General features: G+C 36.5%; 1 protein-coding gene across 1 annotated transcript in view; it reads right to left on the bottom strand.

The window, feature by feature from the left end:
* Positions 1–7,937: 7,937 nt before the first annotated feature.
* Positions 7,938–21,483, bottom strand: part of SLC7A2 (solute carrier family 7 (cationic amino acid transporter, y+ system), member 2) — a 23,539-nt gene continuing 9,993 nt past the window's right edge. The window contains exons 4-12 of the mRNA XM_009699805.1: positions 20,263–20,428; positions 19,552–19,688; positions 18,661–18,883; positions 15,973–16,112; positions 12,079–12,181; positions 10,671–10,876; positions 10,192–10,358; positions 9,108–9,216; positions 7,938–8,510 (exon numbers count right to left, since the gene is read on the bottom strand). Coding sequence (XP_009698107.1) covers positions 8,323–8,510; positions 9,108–9,216; positions 10,192–10,358; positions 10,671–10,876; positions 12,079–12,181; positions 15,973–16,112; positions 18,661–18,883; positions 19,552–19,688; positions 20,263–20,428 — 1,439 coding nt within the window. The 3' untranslated portion in view covers positions 7,938–8,322. The remainder of the gene's footprint in view (positions 8,511–9,107; positions 9,217–10,191; positions 10,359–10,670; positions 10,877–12,078; positions 12,182–15,972; positions 16,113–18,660; positions 18,884–19,551; positions 19,689–20,262; positions 20,429–21,483) is intronic.

Genomic DNA, 21,483 nt, shown 5'->3' with positions numbered 1-21,483 from the left:
GGAGGGTGAGGACGGTGACAGGGTCTTCGCCGCCCCGCCCGGCCGCCATCGCTGCCCGAGGCAGAGCCCTCAAACAGAACTCCCGCGTTCAGAGCAGGAGCAAAGCTGCATGCCAAATAATCTCGACCTCACGAACACCCGTGGAAGCTTATTGTTTGAATTAGCTCATCGGTGACAGCTGCCCTTTGCCATACCTGGCTTTGCACAGGTGCAAGCTGTTGGTTGCCTGTGGGCCTGTGTCTGGATCTGCAGAGGGGATCTGGGCGCAGAGCAGGGTGCGAGCGCCGCACAGGTCGTGTATCAGAGGTGACCCGACGGGTGGACGTCAGGCACAGATCGGTGTTGGCCTACGACAGCAAAAGTACATTTTTTAAGTCAAAGTATTGCACTCATTCCAGCCTGCCACAGCAAAGAGATTCCCAAAAGCCTGCTCAGGAAAAGCTTCCTCACTGTGGAAAAATAGAGGAGGTATCTATGTGTTGCTATTTGGGGCTCCATAGCCCACGACACCGTTTTCATGCAGGACTGATGGCTGTGTGAAGCACATTGAGAAGGTGCAGATATCTCTTCACTGCTATGAGGTGATCATGGTAAACTTGACGTTTGCTGTGTGTATGTTTATATCCACACTGAGCTGTCAAAAGCCATTTCTTGAAATCTGGGGGTTTTCTTGGAGGAGAAGGGAGGGGAAAACATGACTGGAGCAGACACAAAGGTAGATGCAGGGCAAAGTGAAGACACTGGATGGGGAGGAGAAAACATAATGGCTGTCAGAGGTCACAGGTGGACCCTGTAGTAGACAAGACCACAGTTCAGTGTCAATCAGGATAAAGAAAATGGGGAATGGTGTCCCTGGTCACAGCTCCAGAGCCATAGTAGATGTGAGAGTAGAGCATTTACAGATCTTAGAGGAAGTCTAGGCTTTGTCTGCGTCCATAACAAAAATCAGAAGGGATATACATAATGCTCCTATACCCTCTTAAATACATAGACATGCAGAGTTCAGAGACCTGCTTGTCTAAGCCTGCTCCAAAACTTTACCCTGGGGTATCTGGTTAGTGGTAAAGCAGCCAGTAGTGCCCGGGTGTGAAGTAAGATGAGGGAATTTCATCACCTTTTTCATTCTACAGCCCTATTACAGTTCTGCCTAGAACTTCTTAGGGGTTTTATGCAATGACCTGAGTACACATCTGCATATCCTAAACATATCACCCGTTACCTGTAACAAATTAAGAAAAATTGTATTTTTGTTGCTACAGGTTATTTTTAAAGTTTTTCCCCTTTCAAACACTTAGAATACCACCAAGTATTATATTCTGAAAAGGTTATCAGTCTTTGTTTTAAACAAAATGAATCTCTGAGATGTGTAATACAAACTGCAAATTTGCATTGGAGATATTCACAGCTCCTGCATCTGATGAAGAGTGCAAAACTGCATCTTGCATCTGCAAAACTGCTAGCTGCAATACTTACGTGCCTTCCTAGGTCAAATTTCCCTTTCCCTTTCACACACAGGGTAGGTTAATGATCTAATGGTGACTGAGCTCCAAATACTAGTATATTTTGGAAAATACGGTAATCGCACTTGGAAACAACATTCAGACTGCATTAATTTTAAGACATATTTAAGCTGACATATACCTTTTTCATATATAGATATATACAAGGAAGAAAGAAAGTGATTTTATGAATTTTAAGTTTCCTAGTTTTAAAGGAGTATGCACCAAAAACTATTTACATTTGCATTTACAGTCATCAGAAGAACTAATGTAAACCTACATGTAATGACCCCAGTTCTCCACATGAGTAAACTGATAGCTTAAATACATCTTTTCAGGTCAATGCTTTAAATGTGATACTTGCAGAATCACTCTTGTCCTCATTTAAAGCAGTGGCCTTATTCCCACTGCTTCTTGGGACCAAGATTTTCAAGATCAGTCTTAGTAAATCTGTATGTACAATAAGGTGATTATTAATCATTTGAAAACTTTGTAAGGAATTATATAAAAGAGTTGCAGTATACCTCAGAAAAAACCTGAAGTCACAGCTACTCTTAAGTCTGTGAACAAAGATGACTACCCAAATGTCTTTAAGAACAGTGCCAGATGATAAGCTTGCCCTGGGACTGTGGTTCTCAGTGTTAAGGATATTGTTATCCATTGCCCAGACTCATGCTTTTATTCTCCTGATATACCCACAGTACTATTCAAAGTCAAGGAAGTTGTTTTCCGGGTTTTTTCCCCCAAAAAAAGGGAAAAAGGAGACAACAGTGAGTTTATCCATCCAACTCTGAGGTTGGATGCCGCAAGGCTTGAAAGCTGAGCACCATGAACGCTGAGAGCTACTCACTCCCTCTGGAAATCAAACATAACATCAGCTCCGGTTTGGCACTGTAAGACAAAATGCCCAAATCAAAGGGTGTTATTCTCTATTTCAGGGACTTCTTGAGTGCTTGGAAGCAAGTATGAAACAAACACTACTACTATCCCCAACTCCAGACTACTGGAAAAATAAAAGATTTAAACATAAGCCATGGTTGGTTTTTCTCCTCTGTAAAATGCATATTGAGTTATCATGTTCTTTATTTTACATGAGTTATGATTTATATAATGTCATGACATTAGATATCTGACATACTAATGATTACTAAGTTACTATATTATTTTAGTGTCTACTGAAACTGTAGTGGTGGTGAAGTTAGAGCTGGTTTATGAAGTACATACAAGTGATACTCCGCTTTATTTAAAAAATACGGAACGAATGCACAATTGTTATCCCATGAAGCACATTTTACAGTAAATGAAGAGCAATGTAGTTTCCATCAGAATTTGGAACTAAGGTAACTAAAAATATCACCAATTATAATTCTATCGTAAAAGTGAAAAAACAAGCACCATATTCTTAAATATAAGCATTTTTACATTCATAAAAATTCAAGATTTTTCATTTTGGTAGAGCACTTCAAAGGAATACAAATTTGTAGTTTAAGTTGCATCATAATCATTCTGTCTACATTTTAAATGCTCAGCAGCATATGACAGAAATAATCACTAAAATGTACATACGAACAAAAATAAAAGCTAAAATGGATATGAACACTAATGTTTTTTAAAATGATGCACACGTAACTATTTTTAAATATATGTAACACATATTTCATGCTTTACTTTCTGGTAACACAAAAGAAAAAAGCCCTCCTAAACATTCAAATCCTTTTCTCCTTTGTCCTGTCTCCAACTAAACTTGTACTGGTGAAGCTGGAGTTTACCTGACACAAGGCTCAATGAAAACATCAAAGACAACAGAATTTGTCCAACTGACAATAAAAATAATGATATATATACATAGTTCTTTGTAATGCACAGAAATCCTTCAACTTAGCTAATGTTAAGGAGTTTGATTTCTAAAATCAAATGGAAAACAGGTCAGGAGACGGTAAAGGCATTATATTCTGTGTTGGAAAGGTCTAACTATTAAAAATGCAGAGGTCCTCAAAACATATACCAGAAAGAGATACTAAAGGTACAGGAAATTACAAGGAAATACAAAGATCCTACACTATACGAAATACCACCTGCTCTTTCTGTAAAATATTTGTCTAACACTGAGTAATCTCAGTGCTTTCAATGAGCATATTGCAATTTGTACCAAGTTCCTGGCAAGTCTAGGAAGAATTAGGGCCCAAGAGCATTAAAAGGTGCTTTGCTTTTCTTTTCTATGTAATCCAGTAAGACATGCCAGCCATCATGTGAATTAAATTCCCGCTGTACAAAGTGCACCTCAATGTCAAAGGCATCACACCTGATTAAAACGATTGCACAGTCCCACGCACATTTCCTGCTCTGTCACGGATTTTGCCCAGGTTGTTCAGCTTTCAGTATCTCAGGTTGCTTATGGCACATCTGATATTGGCACTTACTAAAACCTCCATGAAAACAGCATGCCTTTTATTTCTTAAATATATATATATCTCTCTATCTTTGCATTAATTTTAGGGGAAAGGTGGCTAGACTTGCATATTTATCATCTAATAAAATACAGTATATTTAAGCTTTACCAAGTTTTACCTCTAAATTCATTGCATCATTTGAAGTTTCTGGGTGGCATAGTTAAATTCATAAGTACATAAGTAACCCTGTATCACTACTATTGACATTTATTACTGGTAATTCTCTTAACAGCAGGTCATATAAATGGCTTTAACACATGGTGACATAAACATAATATGACAGATTTCAGGAATCTAACTGGCTTTTGTTGTGCAGGAAAAAGCATAATATTATTAACATAATAATTCTATCCAGGATAATGGACAATGAAATCTAAGATACCTCATAAAAATTCCTATTGCGGAATTAGAACTGGAATACCACAGGAAGATCACTTCAGTTAACATGAATTGTACAGAAATGTTTTATATCTCTTATCCCTCAGAACAAAAAGATTTATTTGTTCTCCCTTAAATATGCTTTGGCTTGCTTTCTTGAATCCAACTAGATAAGAATAATTCCTCTATCTAAAGGCATAGCCAGAATGTACCAAGGCAAATAAAGTTTTTGGAGAATTTTTTCTACAAAGAAAGAAAAAAATAGTAAGCTACCTCCAATAAGAGATATTTTCTATTAACACATACCATTATTATTTGCACAGAACAATTTACAGTATCAACAACTATGTTAAAAATAACAACAATGATTTAATCCCACTGGACTTGTGCTTTCAGCTGCTCTCTCAGCAAATACAGACATACAGCAAACACGAGAACAAAATCAGGATTTGTTTCATACATGGCTCCTGTGTAAGGACTAGCATGGCATGGCCACGGCTCCTGCAAAGTCCCACAAAAGCATCTGGAATTTCAAGACCGCATATACAAATGCATACCAAAATTACCGTAAATACCTTACTTCTGGCTTGTCTTGCTCTTACTCAGCCACTGACTAATAATGACTTTAACTATACACACATATAAATAAACGTTGCACAGTTGGAGCAACCAAGAATACCCAATGACTTTCCTTTAATATCATTTTATATCTCATTAGTTAAGTGGATAGTTCCTGTGCTGCAGCTGTTCCCATCTCCCTTAACAACATTTGTACAGGCATATTATTTTATTTTTATATATTAATTTCCCTAACAAAAGGGGAGAAATGTTCATACAAGTGAAAGGGGAAACTGTCAATACACAAAGTGCTGACACACCCATTAGGTAAATAAGCTGGAAGATTTATTTTCTTTAATTATCTCCAGAAGCCTTAGCTAGCACTTGCTTTAGTCAGAAGTTTATTATATTGACAGTATCCCTTCAAAGGAAAATTCCAGTGCAGTATAGAAATTGCTTCAACCAGTACATCAAAATCACCATGGGCTAATGTCAGATGGCTGCAAACATATAGACAGGCACGCACACACACATTCCATACGACGGCCCTGGGAGGGAATGGGGTCTTCCCTGCACATCACAGAACAGCAGCAGTTTGCATCTTGGGAGCCTGGCTCACCTGCTCTGCAGCATCAGCAGCTGTAGGAAAAAGTAAGTCTCTGCTTCCCACGCACCCAGATGTGTAAGGAATTTTAAAAGAGCTGTGTTTCACTGTAGCCTTGTAAAGACATCATGCAAAAGCTTGACTTGCTCCCACAGCAATGGCATTTTTTGCAGCTGAGGATTTAAGAGTACCGGGCAAGGCAGGTTAAGAACGTCCTCTGAAAGTATAACCACTGAAGAAGCTGTGTTCTTGACAGAGTTGTAGCTGATGAGGAAAAGCATCAGCTTCTCCATTTCAAATATGTGTGGGAATAAAAACAACAGAACATACATTCATTTACTCAACTTTTTGGTTACTTATGAGACCTTTGTTTTGACGTATCTAAGAATTACTACATTGGATTCGTTTCAAGAGCCTGGAAAGTCTTAAATTTCTAATATTTCAAACAAGAACGTATAGTTCTTTTGTCATTTTTGGCATAAAAATGGGCCCCAGTTGAGAAGTGCAATTAAACTAGCAGATCCAACTGGCATAGACAGCTCTTTCATTCACTGAATAAAGGTGTTGAAAATTATCAACAGCTCTGAGAACTGCCCTGAGAATTCCTATCTGTTCCTACCAACTAAATATTTACTTAGCCTATCATCTACTTGTATTAGCCTAACATGAGATTTGAGTCTTTCTTTAATGGCATTTGTAAAATGATGATGAGTTGTGGAAATAAGTGGCTATAACTTATGATCAATTCTGGATGGATTAGGATATATTAAAAAACAGTATCCCATTGCCATTTACCCTATAGTTTCTCCTCATCCTTTCTGTCCCATCCATTTCTAAGGACCACCAATTGCTAGAATAGCGGTCCTCAGGACAACAGTGGTTGCAGTTAAGAGGATGTATACACTGGAACCTCAGTTAAGAGGCAGGTGTATTACCTATTGCGTTCCTCTTACGTTTTCAGAGGGCTACTCCTAATTCTGAGTAGCCATAGAGGCTACTGGTACAACCACCCACGTTTATCCATCCACTCGCTGCTGCCAGCACGGTAGGACGCTCTCCTCTTAGTTCAAGCTGAGAAGAAAGGTACCAGGCTGAAAACCTCAGACCTGCCCCACGGTGGGATACTGGCCCATTGCAGGCTTCTCTATCAAGAAGCGCTCCTCCTTCTGCCCTTCAACATTTAAGCACGCTGCTCTCTTACAACAACAGAAGTCATTTTAATATTAAAAAGCGTGATTCTATTGCTGTGAAAAAGAACAGGAGAGAGACAGAAGCAGCTTAACTAGTTTCTCTCTTTTTTTTTTTTCTTTCTTTTGCAAAGTTCCAGCTATTATAAAAAGTAAGGTGCTTTTCACTGTCAGCCAACATAGCTCTCATGGCATCTAAAGGTTTTACACCTAATGACAGAGATTGATACCCACGATTAGTACCGACAACAGACTGCAACTCTCCATGACAGTGTCCAAGACAGTTCTTACTTTAGGGAAGTTATTTTTATAACTGGGACTTGAGCGTACTACTTGCTGAGAAAAAGTGTTAAAATATCTGGGTGGCTTTGACAGGGAACATAACTTTTATGTTGAAAGAAGAACAGTTTCCATTTTCACCAGCTTTAAAATAACTGTTCGCTCAGCACTGCTGCAGCAATTGGATTCTTGACTAAAATTAGCACTTGGACATTCTACCCACATGAATGGATTTGTGGATGTAGGCTTGGCTCATGAAAAACTGCTGTGCTAACGTATGTTTAAGGCTTAGCGAAGCGCTGAAACACTGTTTTGATGAGGATTTTTTCCAAAGCCTGGGCCTCTGTTTATTTAATATCCCCTTCCATCTGAAAAGAAAGCTGAGATTTTGTGCATTAAATTTTCTGAGGAGAAGCAAAGTGTAACAACTAACCTCAGAAATATCAGCTCTGGTACATGATAAAGGAGAAGAAAGTATAGGAGGAATAAAGAAGTAGTAAGGAGGAAAACTTAGTGCCTGCTGCATGTAAGTACCAAGGGAGTACGTAGTCAGGGATAAAATCCCGGCCCTTCTGAAATCAAAAGCACAATACTTGCTAAATCACATACAAACATCACTGTCAATACTGTGACCAACAGATTATTTCCCAGATGCTTTTGCAGAAAACAGCATAGCTCCTCTTGAGAGTATTATTTTATACACACAGCATCTCTGGAAGGAAAGGAATTCACATAAATAGTAATCTTGAATACTATTTAGAGGACTAAAAGCCTTTGAAGTATCTTTACTGTTGGAGTTCTCCACGACTACTGATTAGTAAAGCTAAGCAATTATTTCTTTTTACATCAATGTATGATCCTCTACTTTTTGCAAAGTATCAGACCTGTACAGTTACCATTCGTTTTGCAAATACTTATCAGGCCTGTCTGTAATTTATCTCCCATGAGAGTTACTTCTGTAGAAAGAAGAGAGCTATTAGATTGTGACCGAAACACATTAACAGAGATAAGGAGAAGGTATGAAAGGCACTTGTGTTCACAATGCAGTGTCAAATATTCAGAACTTCTTGTAGGCAGTTCTAAAATTCTTCATATTTTGTGACAACAAAAATGCAGTCCAACAAACAATGCAACCAAATTTCTGCCTGCCAAAGGGGACTTCTCTTGTTTGTTTTTTAAATTAAATATTAATCTCCATGCTGTCAGTTCTGAAATGGTGAAGATGGATTAGCAGCTTGTCCAAAATATCAGCCAGGCCTTGTAGTAAACACTTTGAAGAGGCACAATGTTGGCAGAAAGCTTTTGAAATTTCAGTCTGCAAGTAAAATGTCAATTAAAGGTTTAAAAGACTTGTGTGTTTGCATAGATTAACATTCACTTGTCCTCTCATGTGCAAGAAATTGATCACTTTCATTTGCATTTTCAGGTTCATCCACTTCTTCCACAGGGTTCTTTTCTTGCAACCTGCTATTTTCTGAACAAGAATCGTCATCTCCATCGCTACGATGACCTTCAAGACTGTGTCTGATGCCGTAAGCAAAGTAAATGAGGAAGCCTTCCAAAAGGAAAAAAAATGTTAATAGAGTTTTCAGGCAAGTAGTGCATTAAAAAGTAGTTAATTACTCTCTGGCTGAACATATTTTCCAAAGCAAGTTTCTTCTTGAGGTATCTGAATCAGAGCTCAAGCTTCAGGTCTTCCCTGTTCCTACGGAAATTCCAGTGCATCATTTTTGTGTAATTAAATGCTCTAATAGGTCATGGAAACTACTATCTCTAATTTACGTCTAGATGGAATCAATACAATTTTCTGTACCATAAAGGAGAATGACTGATATACTGGGAAGAAACCTGTTACAAACGGGTTTCTGCACAATTTTAGTTATACTTACTAGGGAAAAAAAAAAAAAAAGTGGCTTATTGGAATTAGTCCTATAACTTTGATTCTTCCTATTGCCTCAAACTGTGTTTAAAATTTTGACTGCACATAAATGCTGCTTCTGAAGCATGCTCTTGTTTTGATCAGAAATAGCAGGCGACTTTTATTAAAACATAGACTTTTTTCCAAATATTTAAAGGAAGAGTATCATATGTTCTAAGATGGGATTCATGAGTCCTAACAGAGGAAGTGAGTGAAATGAACAGAAGTACCTACCGAGTGCCATCCAGAAGCTAAATCTGATCCAAGTGTCTCTGCTTAATTGTACCATCAAGTAAATATTTACCAAGATACTGAATGATGGCAAAAATGGCAATAGTGGAACCTAAAAGAAGTATTTAATATGTTTGTATTAAATATAATTTCTTACATGTCACACTTCAGTTGTACAACACAAACTAGAGGTGACACATCTAACCACTAAGAAAGAATTGAAAAATTATTTTTATTGGAATATAGTAAAATTTTCTTTTTCACTGGGTTTAACCATCAGTTTCTACATATCTTAAACTTTTAAAATACATTATGTTTAATATATATTCTCTAAGGCTGCGTAGAAAAACTTTCCAGTTGCTGACCATATACTAATGAATTCCTGTATCTACAACTGAAAAATATTATACATTTATATATATCCCTTCTTTCTGAAATGCCCTCCCAACTCCACCAAATTCCTTGACCTTCATCACTGTATGTCATTATTTCCATTAAATACTCCATTAAATAACTGAGCTTAGAACAAAAGTGAAAGTTCAAAATTAAAGGATTATATTTTGGGAGGTACAAACTGTATTGTGGTCCAAAGCATTGCACACAACACAGACAAGTGATTGTACACTACTAATCAGTTTCTGAATCGTTTTCAAGTTTCTAACTGCTTAAATTGAGGTCTAAAATTACTTGGATCTCAGCAATGTGCATTTTGAGGATGCGCCTAAAGGAATACCTAGAAGATCAGCGTTGTCAGATCCACTAGTTGTAATAGCAGCTGTTCACACCATCGTACAGCCATTTTCTGCAGCCATGCTCCTATGCATGTCACACATTCAATCTATGGGCAATAAAACCCTTTTTCCAGTCCTGAGAAGATCTGGACTGGACTGCACATGCCGGTGATTCAGCCATGACCATCCGCTACCCTTACCTTCACCAAAAAACCTGCAATAGTGGCAGCACAGTAATGAAAGACTGCCTGAAAAAGGACCATCTCTCTCTCTCTCTCTCTCTCTGTCCCTCTCCCGCTTGTTAGAATCCATCCAAACCTCTCGTTAGAGAATAACATAGAGAATATGTTATTCACCATAAAGGCCACTTTCTGCTGGTTCTGAGGCTGCCTTTGGATGAGGAGAATGGTAACTATGAAGGACGCCACCAACACAGCAAGAAGGCCAATACTCCAGGGCTCCCAGTTAGCAATGAAATGAATCCCATATGTAGTGAGGACACTCAAGCCACAAACCAAGCAAGCTGTGTGAAAAACAAAATGATGGAAAAAATAGGAAAGAGGTCACTTAATCTCTGCATCAAAGAGCAAGTGACTTTTAAGAAGAATGATAGCAGGTCTTCAGTATGAAATGTTATCATGAAAATGTTTAATTAAAGGAAAATATACCAGACTACAGATTAGATCCATCAAGAAGTATAAAAGCATTCTGCAGAATGACACATTAACTATGACTGAAAGAAGGCATGTTATCACTGGATTTTTAATTTTGTCTTTAGTAAAATTCCATTATTTATGTTAATACATTATATGAGTTTGGACAGCTGAATACTTACCTAAGAGACCCACTAAAAAGTTAACAGTAGTTGCAGTCTGCTGAGTGGGTAAACTGGATGGATTAATCAGGGCCTGAAGACTGAAGTGATTCTCTTGTATCATATTTATCTGTGATTCACTTACTGCAGATTCCCTTTCAGATGCAGCCAAAGCTGCTTTTTCTGGAGAATACTTTGCTTGCTCATAGGTTAAACTGGGTTGGTACCTATGCATAAAACAAACAGGATAATAATAAAATTAAGCTCACTTTGGGATTTGAAGCAATATGATTCTAGGAATGTATTTAAATACTAAATTCTTTGCAGTAGAGGTTTAGAATTTCCGAATTTATAACTGCACTGCAACAGCATTTATCATTAGTCACTATCATGTCTAAACAAACTATGGCAACTCACTGTTTTGCTGGGTTTGTTTGGGCATTTATTGGACAGTTTTTTAAGCTACATGAATGCACCAATGGGTCAGATAAATGACCAGTCTCGTACAAAAAGAGAGTACAGGGTCTGGTGGTCAATGGCAGGGAAGGGATAGGGGAGTTTCTTTCTGACTTGCTTCCTGTACTGTAAGAGGCCTACTCACTGGCATAAACTGAAATTTAACATCTGCTTTGTTAGAATTTAAGTGTATTTTTAAAAGTACATATGTTAAATAAGTCACTATGGGAGAAAATAGTCTTATCTTTTAAAGTGTAAATTATTGCAACAATGAATTTGAGCTGAATTTAAGCTGTTATACTTTTCAAAGTTAATTACTTAGCCTTAAGAAATAGAGATTGACTTTTAAAATTAAAAAGAGCAATACATAATAAAGTGACGTGTAGCTACCAATATATCAATATTATTCCATAGCTTTACAAACAGAACAGATACCAGGATTTTACTGACAAGTATTTATAGTCTCACTCATTGAGAGATAATATTTGCACTATCTTCTAGGGCTACCACATTGTGAAACACTTGTTTGGCCTTATGTTTCTGACTAGATTAATACAAAGCAATTATTTGAACTTGTTCATCCTGTGATCTACCTAGAACATGTACACTTTTAACCTATAGCCCCCACAATGTAATAAGCTTGATGTACAGCATAGATTGTATTCATATCAAAATACCATTCATTGAATTTTGTACACAAGGTTACATGCAGTACCTCTGGGACTAATGCTTGCACCTAAACGTCTTCTGGAAAATAACGCTTTGAATTGACTAACTGCTATACTGATATGACAATATATCATTGTTTTCTTTGGTGGGTCACTGCTTCTTAGTAATCATTTCTATGCATATGGCTAATTTTTAAACGTTTAGCTACCTAGCAAAAATCATACCATGTAAATGTCACTTCTGTGTTTATACTGACCAACACAAAATAAACCACAGTAGAATACAAAAGATGGTTTTGACTCACCTAAGAATGAGGACACAGGTTGCTACAAGTGAATAAGCAAGAAGTGTACCAATAGACATCATGTCCACTAAAGCCTTTAGGTCAAACAGAAATGCCATTATAGCTTAAAAAAAAAAAAGAAAAGAAAATGCAAAATTTGTATGAGGCTGACATAGAATCATGGAATTGTTTAGGTTGGCAAAGACCTTTAAGATTGAGTCCAACCATAAGTGCTAAGATTAATACTAAGACACATTAAGGGCTAAGATTTTAAAATCTGTCCACAGTGTAACTTTACATTGTTTTACTGACAGCAACATGGCTGAAATCATGATAATCCTTAAAAACACATTTTTGAAGTCATCGCCAACATTCCCAAACCTAATTCCCTACAGTTGGGATTCTCATTCATATAGATATGCACTGATGAGCCGTACAGTCATGCTGCATAATCAAGCAATTCGTATTGGACTTATTTGGACATAAGTACTTGCGCACATGGCTTGTTGAATTGGGGCCACATTAAAAATACATTTTTTATAGAATAAGGTTCAGAGCCTGCAACAGAATCTCACCAAAGCTGAGAGAAGTGATCCCACAGCAAAACTGAGTAAAAATGACCCAACCCAGTAAGTCACCAGTATGTAAAATTTCTGCTGAGCTGAAAAAGAGCTCTATGTAAAGAGGACTTTCAGGAGTTTTCTTGAATAAAGTAGTAAGATAATCAATTTAAAAAAACCCACAAAACTAAGAAAAAGTTAAGTTCAAGTGGCATTCAGGAAAGGCCAGCAAAATCTCACGAGCATTAATATTCTTGAGATCACTGAAATCAGAAGCAGAAACTTCCATGATACTAAGAGTGACTATAGCAGTCTCTGTGTTTATAAAAGCTAATGCCACATTCTTTTGGAGATTCTGGAATGTCTTTGTTTGTCTATGCTGTTTGCACACAGACACACATAGCTCATAAAGAAATTAGCACAAGCCATCACTAAATGAAAGGCTAATGCTAACTGATTTGAAATATATGTGGTCAAAGAACCTCTTAAAGTATTTGTATTTTATTAACATTATTGAGATGCGGAAAGAATTTAAGAATACTTAATCTCTTGAACCATCAGTAATCTCAACATCAAAAGAAACTATTAAACATAGCCTTTATACACTGTACGTATATGCACACATAAATTTTTCTATGCTCAGAAATACTTATATATAATATTTATGTTACGTGCTTGTTATTGTATTTGTAGACAGGTGTATAAATGCACAAACACACATTCTCCTGTATTTGATCCTGAAGGAGAAAGCAAAATGTGATTTTCTGAGAACAAGACTGCTGTGTTACACAAGCTTTATTTCATCTGTGAAAGACCTTTTCCAATGAAGGAAGGACAACCATCCTGTTTTATTTAATGACGCTGGATGTTCCTAAATCCAAGAAGTCATTTACGGGGTAGATTTCTGAATACCTCACTGCTTTGCATGCTCAAAAGAGCATAGGTAAGCAAAGTTGAGGAAGAACAGAACCTACTATAACCTCATGTACAGTAGCTATATTTAATTTTTAATACTAGCTTTGAGAGGCTACTTTGTAGCCCAGCATATTCTTTTCTATTAGAATCAAACTGAAAAATGCCTATAAGTTTCTGACTAAGAGAAAAAAAGACACAGTATCACTTTTCCACCTCTCCTAATTCCATTCCAAGAAACAGTGGTAGGTCAGTTGATGGTGAAACCTTGCAGTGACACCAAAACATTTTGCCACGTGCAGAGTTTCGCAATCACGATTACCACCTGTGAAAAGGTAAGTCACAGTAATAACATGTGACAATTTCCTCAGCTGTGGTCTTTGCCTGGTAACTTTAACTAAGGGGCCTAACATTTCTTAAAGCTTTGAAACTATCCATGCTACAAATGAATAGAAAAGTCAGATAATATAAGCTGTTGCATATATCTGTAACTATTCTGGCAAAACTATGACCACAAGTTACCAAATATGCATCTTTTTAAAAACAGAGGAAGAAATTACTCCTTGTCCAGCAGTAGATAAAGCTGTCTTCAGGTGAGTTGCAGACACACCAAATTCCCCAAACTGTCTAAAAGCAGTCCAAGTGACAGCACCTGCTTAGCTAGAGTCAGGGCTGTATAACTGTATCTATCAGTCTACCAGCTGGGTAATACGGTTTTCTTTCTCCTCATCATTACTCTGATTTCAGATAAAGATGTTCATCCCACATAACTGCACTTCAAAATTATTATAGAGGAATATGTCAATATTATAAATTCAAATAATATGAAGTCAAAACAATGAAAGTCATTCTAAGCAATTTATTTGTACTCTGACCAAAGAAAAGGGAACTGATAATAGTGCTTCATGTGGGAACTATCCGGACAATGACTGTGCCTTCCCACATTATTAAGTACATGGTGTGAGCAGTTCCAGTCTTGTGGCATCTGAGGATGATGGTGACTATAAATAACAATATTTTAGTCTCAGTTCTGAACCTCTTATTTGGTATCAATTTTAGCCAGGGTTACTAAATGTTGTAAGGCATGTATTTCATATTTGAATTACTTTTAAGAATTATTTATTTGCCTTCGAGTTAAATACTTCTAGAGCTTCCAGTTTTCCTGGGTAATTAGACATCCCACTGAAACGACAATGAAATTTGGGCACAGCTACATGTACCTCTGTAAGAAGTATAGACAAAAGTGAAACAGTTGTATATTAAGAATTTCTCTTTGTGAAACATTAAGAGTTGGCAAGAGCTCCCAAAATGCTGTTTTGCTAAAATATATGTGGGCATGTGTGTGCATACTTACATGTGCATACACACATAACCCCCCAGCACACACACATACCCCTCAACCACAATTTGGTAAGCCTGTACAAAATCAGAATCATTTCCTTTAGAAAAAAAATTTAAAATCTTTGTATTTTACACAAAAGTTGATCCTGCTGCAAATGTAGAATTTTTTTCTCATGTTTCATAATAAAAAATGTGACAGTTATTTTCCCCCCTTATAGATGTGATAAATATATAGGTGTACATCAGACAAGGAAACCCTGTAAGTAGAGCATCGGCCTAACGGACCCAGATTAAGTAACAAGCTTATTCACCATACAAAGGGCCAATACTAAAAAAAAAAAAATAAAAATCTTTTTGAATTCTGTAACATTAAGGACATCACCACCACCATGATTGGCATGATCTGGAGTTCTTATACCCTTTGATTACTCAGTAATTTTATTCCCATTGTACATGCAAGGGAAGTTAACAAGCAGCCCTCTTCAAAAATATAAAGTACCATGCACGTGCATAGAGTGTTTAAATCTCAGTTTTAAGTAACACGGGCTTTGAGAGCTTACCAGAGATGACCCCTGCTGTCAAGGTGGCAGAAACTGGTGCCTGCCTCTTACTCACTTTGGCAAGAAAACTAAAGAGTAAACCATCGCGTGCCATGGCAAACAGAATTCGGGGCAAAGGGAACATAGAGCCGAGAAGACTAGAACAGAAAAATGTATAGTTCAAACACAGGTTATTAAAAGCACAATGCTTTACTGGTAAACCCAACTACACAAAAAGAAAGTTTGGAAGAGTTAATGGGTTTAGGTATAGTTTTGGTTTAGGCTCTGTGTTGCTGCTCTTCGTTTTTTGTTTGGTTGACTGATGTTCTTGGATTTGGGTTGTTTATTTTGAACCTAGGCTTTGAAAGCACTCGATATTAACCAACAAATACAAAATCTGTGGTAAACAAAAGTTTTACTGGTGGCCTACTTTACCTGGCAACAATCAGATTTGATCGTTTCAGTCCAAAGCAAATCAAAGCTGCACAACAGTGGTTTGTTTCCATATATGCAACGTGTTTAGCAGAGCACCTTTCTTTACAAGGATCAACTCTAAGTCTCACCTGCTACTGCACCAGACGATAGAGTAGCAACTAGTGGGGTCTTCGTTTTGGAACTGATTTGAGCTAGACATTTGAAAAGCAACCCATCCTTCGCCATAGCATAGATTACACGTGGCATTGGGAAAATGGATCCAAGAAGACTGAGTAAAAAGCAAACACATGCAACATGGCAAACACAGTTCATGCAGAGTTGTATCATGGACACGATAAACAATGTTAATTAATGGCATGTATAGAAACAAAATTTTTGATTGTAAGACAAAACCAGAAAGCCCCATAGCCCAAGATACTACAGATCAGACACAAATAGAAATTTCTTTTTCCCTGTAAAGTTGATTCCTTGCCTTTTTTCTTTTTTTTAATAATTTAGGTAATGGAATTGCTTTATCAGAGAGAATTCAGATTAGTAAAACAACTCTTGCCATCACTGTAGTTCTTGGGTATTAGTGGACCAGGAACATGTTCCAGGTCACACTAACTATGCAATTAAGCTTTAGTATTCCTGGAGAAAGTCTGTCAGTCAGCAGCAGCAAATCAATAAGCATTAGCAGCATCTCTTACACTCTTACACCATGTGAGGCTGCTGATTAACAGTAAATTAAAGTAAGCACCATACAGTTATACTTGGGCACATTACTTCTTTCCATTAAAGCACCTCTAGCCAAAGCTTCATTAAGATTGTTTCTTTTTTTTTTGGAAGAAGTAAAGCTAATTAATTTAGATTTGTTATTAGCAGAACACAGAAAGCTTTTAAACTGTTGATAACTCAAAGATCTTTTTAAATATACTTCTTAAATTAGGTGGTTTCTTTCCCTCAAAGCAAAATAATTGTAATTAAGAAAACCAAAAACATTGAAAGGACAAAAGGCAAAATCATAGCCAGTATAACCTCTGCAGCAAGCACACTAGTTTTTAACCAGGTGAATGGTTGCCTTTCTTACTTCAGGGAATTGAGTATATCACCTACAGAAGGCACAGCTTTTACATACCACAGATGCTAAGTACCTTCGGTAATGCTTGTGAGACACAAGCATCAAGGTTAGACACACGAGAGAAGTTTCATTGCACATGAACTAATTTTGAAGTATGAATGTCCCTTGCAAAAAAGAATGTTCCCTGAATCAGGGTGACAATTGATTTTTCAAATAAGGATACTGTTAAAATCCACTGCCAAATTTTCTGCTGTTGTGGCTTTGTAAAATTTATTTATCTTACCTCTCTGTAAGTACATTCACATAAACAACAGAAATATTAACAAACATCTGTACCCTGAGGAAACAAGTTCATGACATAACGTAAGAAGAGGTAACTATATGGACCAAAAGCAATGATCCCAACTTTTCGTCTTACTTATACCTCTAAACTGAGGAATATGAAATACAATTTTCTTTGTTTTGTTCTAAACTGACATCAGTCAACAGACTGAAGGATTAACCTCTCCCTATGAGTAAATATAATTCTTCAGAACACACTGGAAAAAGAGATCACCAGTTCAAATTTCTGAAAAAGCACTTTACCATCTCAGTTCATTTTGTTTCTCTTTAATGTAGTTTCTGTTTATATATCACTTTTACTATTTATCAATATAGAGGAAAAATTCAGTAAAACCATCCAAACTGAGGAGACCATGACAACTAGATAGAAAATAACTATAATCCCAGAATGAACTGTCTAACTATGACATTCTTCAGTCAGCCCTGCAATTCTTTTACTGTCGTTCTGGAACTATTTCCTTTTTCTATCCCCTCCTACATAAAAATATTCCTTTCCTTTAAACCATTGTCCACAGTCAGCGTGCTCATTTTCTTCAGGCTAATGCTTACTGGGTTATCTTGGAGTGCTCTTAGCATTAGTGCTTCAACTGGTGTGTCGTTTTCCTTTGTGGAAAGGCAGCCAGTTTTCTTACCACTGAAGCTCATGTAAATGACTCCTTACCTACATAAGTTCACTTAGAAGACTGGCATCAGCATTTTTCTATCCCTAAATTCAAGTATCAAACAATTTTCTATACCATGAAAGTGTTTATACCACATTACAATTGGGGTGTAATATATATGAACACATACTAATATATCTCATGCCCTCCCTGATCTTTTTAATCAAAATAACACGTTAAGTTAAGGTTACATCCACAGTTTCACAAAGGGGACTAAATGATAATATTTTCACAGCTAATAATCTACATCTCGATTACCCACACAGAAACCACAGGAAGGGATGATGTCAGAAGACAGACTGGCTACTGGAGGAAAACAGAGACAGGCAATGAAGATGAGCAGTGGAGCTAGTTAATCATCTCTTCAATTTTGCCTGCAAATACACAGAGCCCATAAAGCTGCTGAATCATTGGGAGTGGACAGCAAGAAAGCACAAAATGGGTGAGGTTTATTTTATCAGTTAATAAAAATAACTTGCGGGTCATATGTCTGAAAATACATATTTTAATAAAAAAACTTTTGGGTAATAAGCCAAAGAAGTACAGTTCAATAGCAGCACAGTTTAAAAAAGGAACTTAAATGAATGCACCTACTGTGATCAAGACCTGCTTAAGTCTAAAACATGCTTATAATACTTATTGCTAATCCTTTCATGAACTGAGCCTTCAAAATGAACACATGAACATATATTTAAATGTCATCTATCATCCATCAGCTTCTCCCAATAAAATTAATATTGCAATGTCTTTACCTTGTGGACAGAGCACAGAGGGATCCCACTGCTACAACATATTTTGCAGGACCCCATCCAACATATTCAAAAGCTACTGGCAGAGGACTTTTCTCATCTAGTAGATAGTATGGCATCATAAGTGTCAGTGCAGCTGAAACCCCAAAATAGGCCATGAAGCAGACAAGCAGGGACACCACAATTCCTATGGGTATGGCTTTCTGAGGATTCTTGACCTCTTCTCCTGGAAAAAAAAAAAAAAAGCCTCACCAAAATTCTTACTGATTTCCACCTTCAGCTTTAAAAGGCAAGATAAAAGACAAATAATTTGTTAATCTAAGCCATGGGAATCATATTTGTAATAGAAGTTTTACAATTCTGTATAAAATAAGCTCAGTGACACGGAACAAAACTGAGTATTTTGTTGCCAGAAACAGCATTAAAAAATAGAGGTAAACTAAAGGACATAAAATACATTCTATATTTAGAGTACTGAAAGCCCATCATTTCTAGTTATTTACCTACAATTTGTAAGTTCAATGTACTCATTCCCAATCAGCCATATACAAGCCTTTACCTCATCTCAGAGAATTGTAAAAGTGAGCAGGTGATTAATATGATGTGGGCAGAAAAAATCGTTTACTAAGCACTTCCCAGACTTAGAAAGCAACAATTAATATCTTTAGAACAGGAATAAAATAAGTAAAATGTCCTCCTTGCTCCCAGAACAATAGCCACATTCAGGAATGAACTCAGACTTGTTCCACCTGGACTGAAGGAGGTTTCAGAGAAAGCAAAGGAAGAATAGTAGACAGGTTGTAATGTTGTTTGTGTGGGGTTTTTTTAGAAAAAATGCATGTCATACATATATACTTATACATATATATATACACACACATATAAATACTATACCAGTTGTTGCAATGCAGTCAAATCCTACAAAAGCATAAAAACAGGTGGCACCCCCAGCCAATGTTCCTGTGAAACCATATGGCATAAAGCCACCACTCCCATATATACTTGTCACATTCTCATAGGATGAGCAATTCCTATAAAGAATAAAAATACAGCAGAAAAATAACTTTATTATTATTATTACTATTATTGGTAGGACAAACACATGCATCCTCCTCCCCTACCACTCTGGAAAAACATGTTAAAATGCTCTCATCAAGACACAGTTCTGCTTTACAAAACTGCACGAGCAGACCTTTTTATGTCAAAGCTTATAAGAAAGAAAAAAAATAACAGTAAATGGAAGAATACTCAAATCAAGTAACTATCATCTTACTTACTTTGCAGTTTGTGGCAAAACATATTAGAACACTAATGGCGTAGGCAACTCTTGCTGTCATACTCACATACTGCAGTTAATACACGGTTTAGGGACGAGAAGCCAGTAACTTTCAAATGGCTATGGACAATAGTATTGAAATAAGATGATTTTTTAAAGGAAACTACAAACAAGACAATAAAAATCTATTTTTAAGGGAATAAAAAGTTTACCATTCCCAGCAACAGAGCTATTAGTTTATATATTACCTGCAATACCACTGAAGCAAGTATAACAGAAAATTGCTTGGAATATGAGCAAGTAAATTGATTTTTTAAAAAAAAAATTACTCTGTTACTGCGGTAAGGTTTATGAGATAGTCTTCACTTATTTTCCAGTTGTCAGCATCTCCTTTCACAAAACCAGAAATCATAACGAAGAGTAGGACCAAGATGTTAATAGCCGTGAAAATTTTATTCACCCACGCAGATTCTTTTACTCCAAAAGATAAAAGACCTATAAAATAAAAATATTTTATAGATGTGCATGGTCCTTTAAACTAAAAAAAAAAGGCATTTTAAGAAGATATACATGCAAGTACTGTGAATAATACTAAAAAAACAGCACTAGATTTTATACTTTTAAAAAGCGGTTGCACAAATTTACTAGACTCTTGGACAGCATAGCAATAGGGAAGTGTATTGGAAACCACAAAACAGAAAGCTTCTTTAATTGTATTCTTTAAGTATTTAAAAGTATTTTGAGCAATTATTACTTACTGCTTTTCTGAGATTCCAATTCATATCTCTACTTTATGCGATGGAGCAAAAATAGGTACAAGAATTCTATGCTCAGTAAAAACAGATTGGTAGAATCTATTCTTTACAGAACAATTACCCATTAGATTAATAAAACAAGCAAAATTATTAGATTAATAATGTAATCTGTTCACTCTAAGTTTTTCAGGGCATATCCATCACAAAGTAAGCGTCCCATTTTCTAGCTCATTAATAAAACCTTTAAAAGAAATGCATGCCTCCTGTTAGTAAACACTGATTCACAGAGGTTCTAGAAAACAGTCTGATACAAAATACACATGCCTTAGGTTGCAGAGTAGTGCACTTAAACAACCTGAAAGTTATTCCATCAGGATCCTACTGTGCCATTAGATTTGTAACAACTCGAAGTGTACTAACAGTCTAATGGAAGAGCAGGCAGTGAGCAAATCAGGAAAAATTAAATAAAATGGGAAAGCCTCCAAAGGTTCTTTGCACTCTAAGCATTTCCACTAATATCACATACATGCTTTTCCTCATTATTTAGAGATTAAATCTGAAAATTTTAAGCCTCTCAAGATAATGTCTAAAAAATTTCTGACTCCACTAATGAGACATTTGCTATCTTATCGTAACACAGAAGTTATCATATGAGCTCCTCAAGTTTTCTTCACCAGTGGCATTTTTATTGGAAATAGGTGTGTGCTTTCTTTAGCTCAGGTTTTCTCCAAGAAGGCAGTCTCTCAATCAGCCTAATGCAGTATGAAACATTGTATGTACATTTTTTTAAGTCTT

This window comes from Cariama cristata, unplaced genomic scaffold (assembly GCF_000690535.1).
Source record: "Cariama cristata isolate BGI_N322 unplaced genomic scaffold, ASM69053v1 scaffold43274, whole genome shotgun sequence".
In the NCBI taxonomy this organism is placed as follows: domain Eukaryota; kingdom Metazoa; phylum Chordata; class Aves; order Cariamiformes; family Cariamidae; genus Cariama; species Cariama cristata.
The sequence above is the reverse complement of the archived record's forward strand: the minus strand, read 5'-3'. Positions and strand labels throughout refer to the sequence as shown.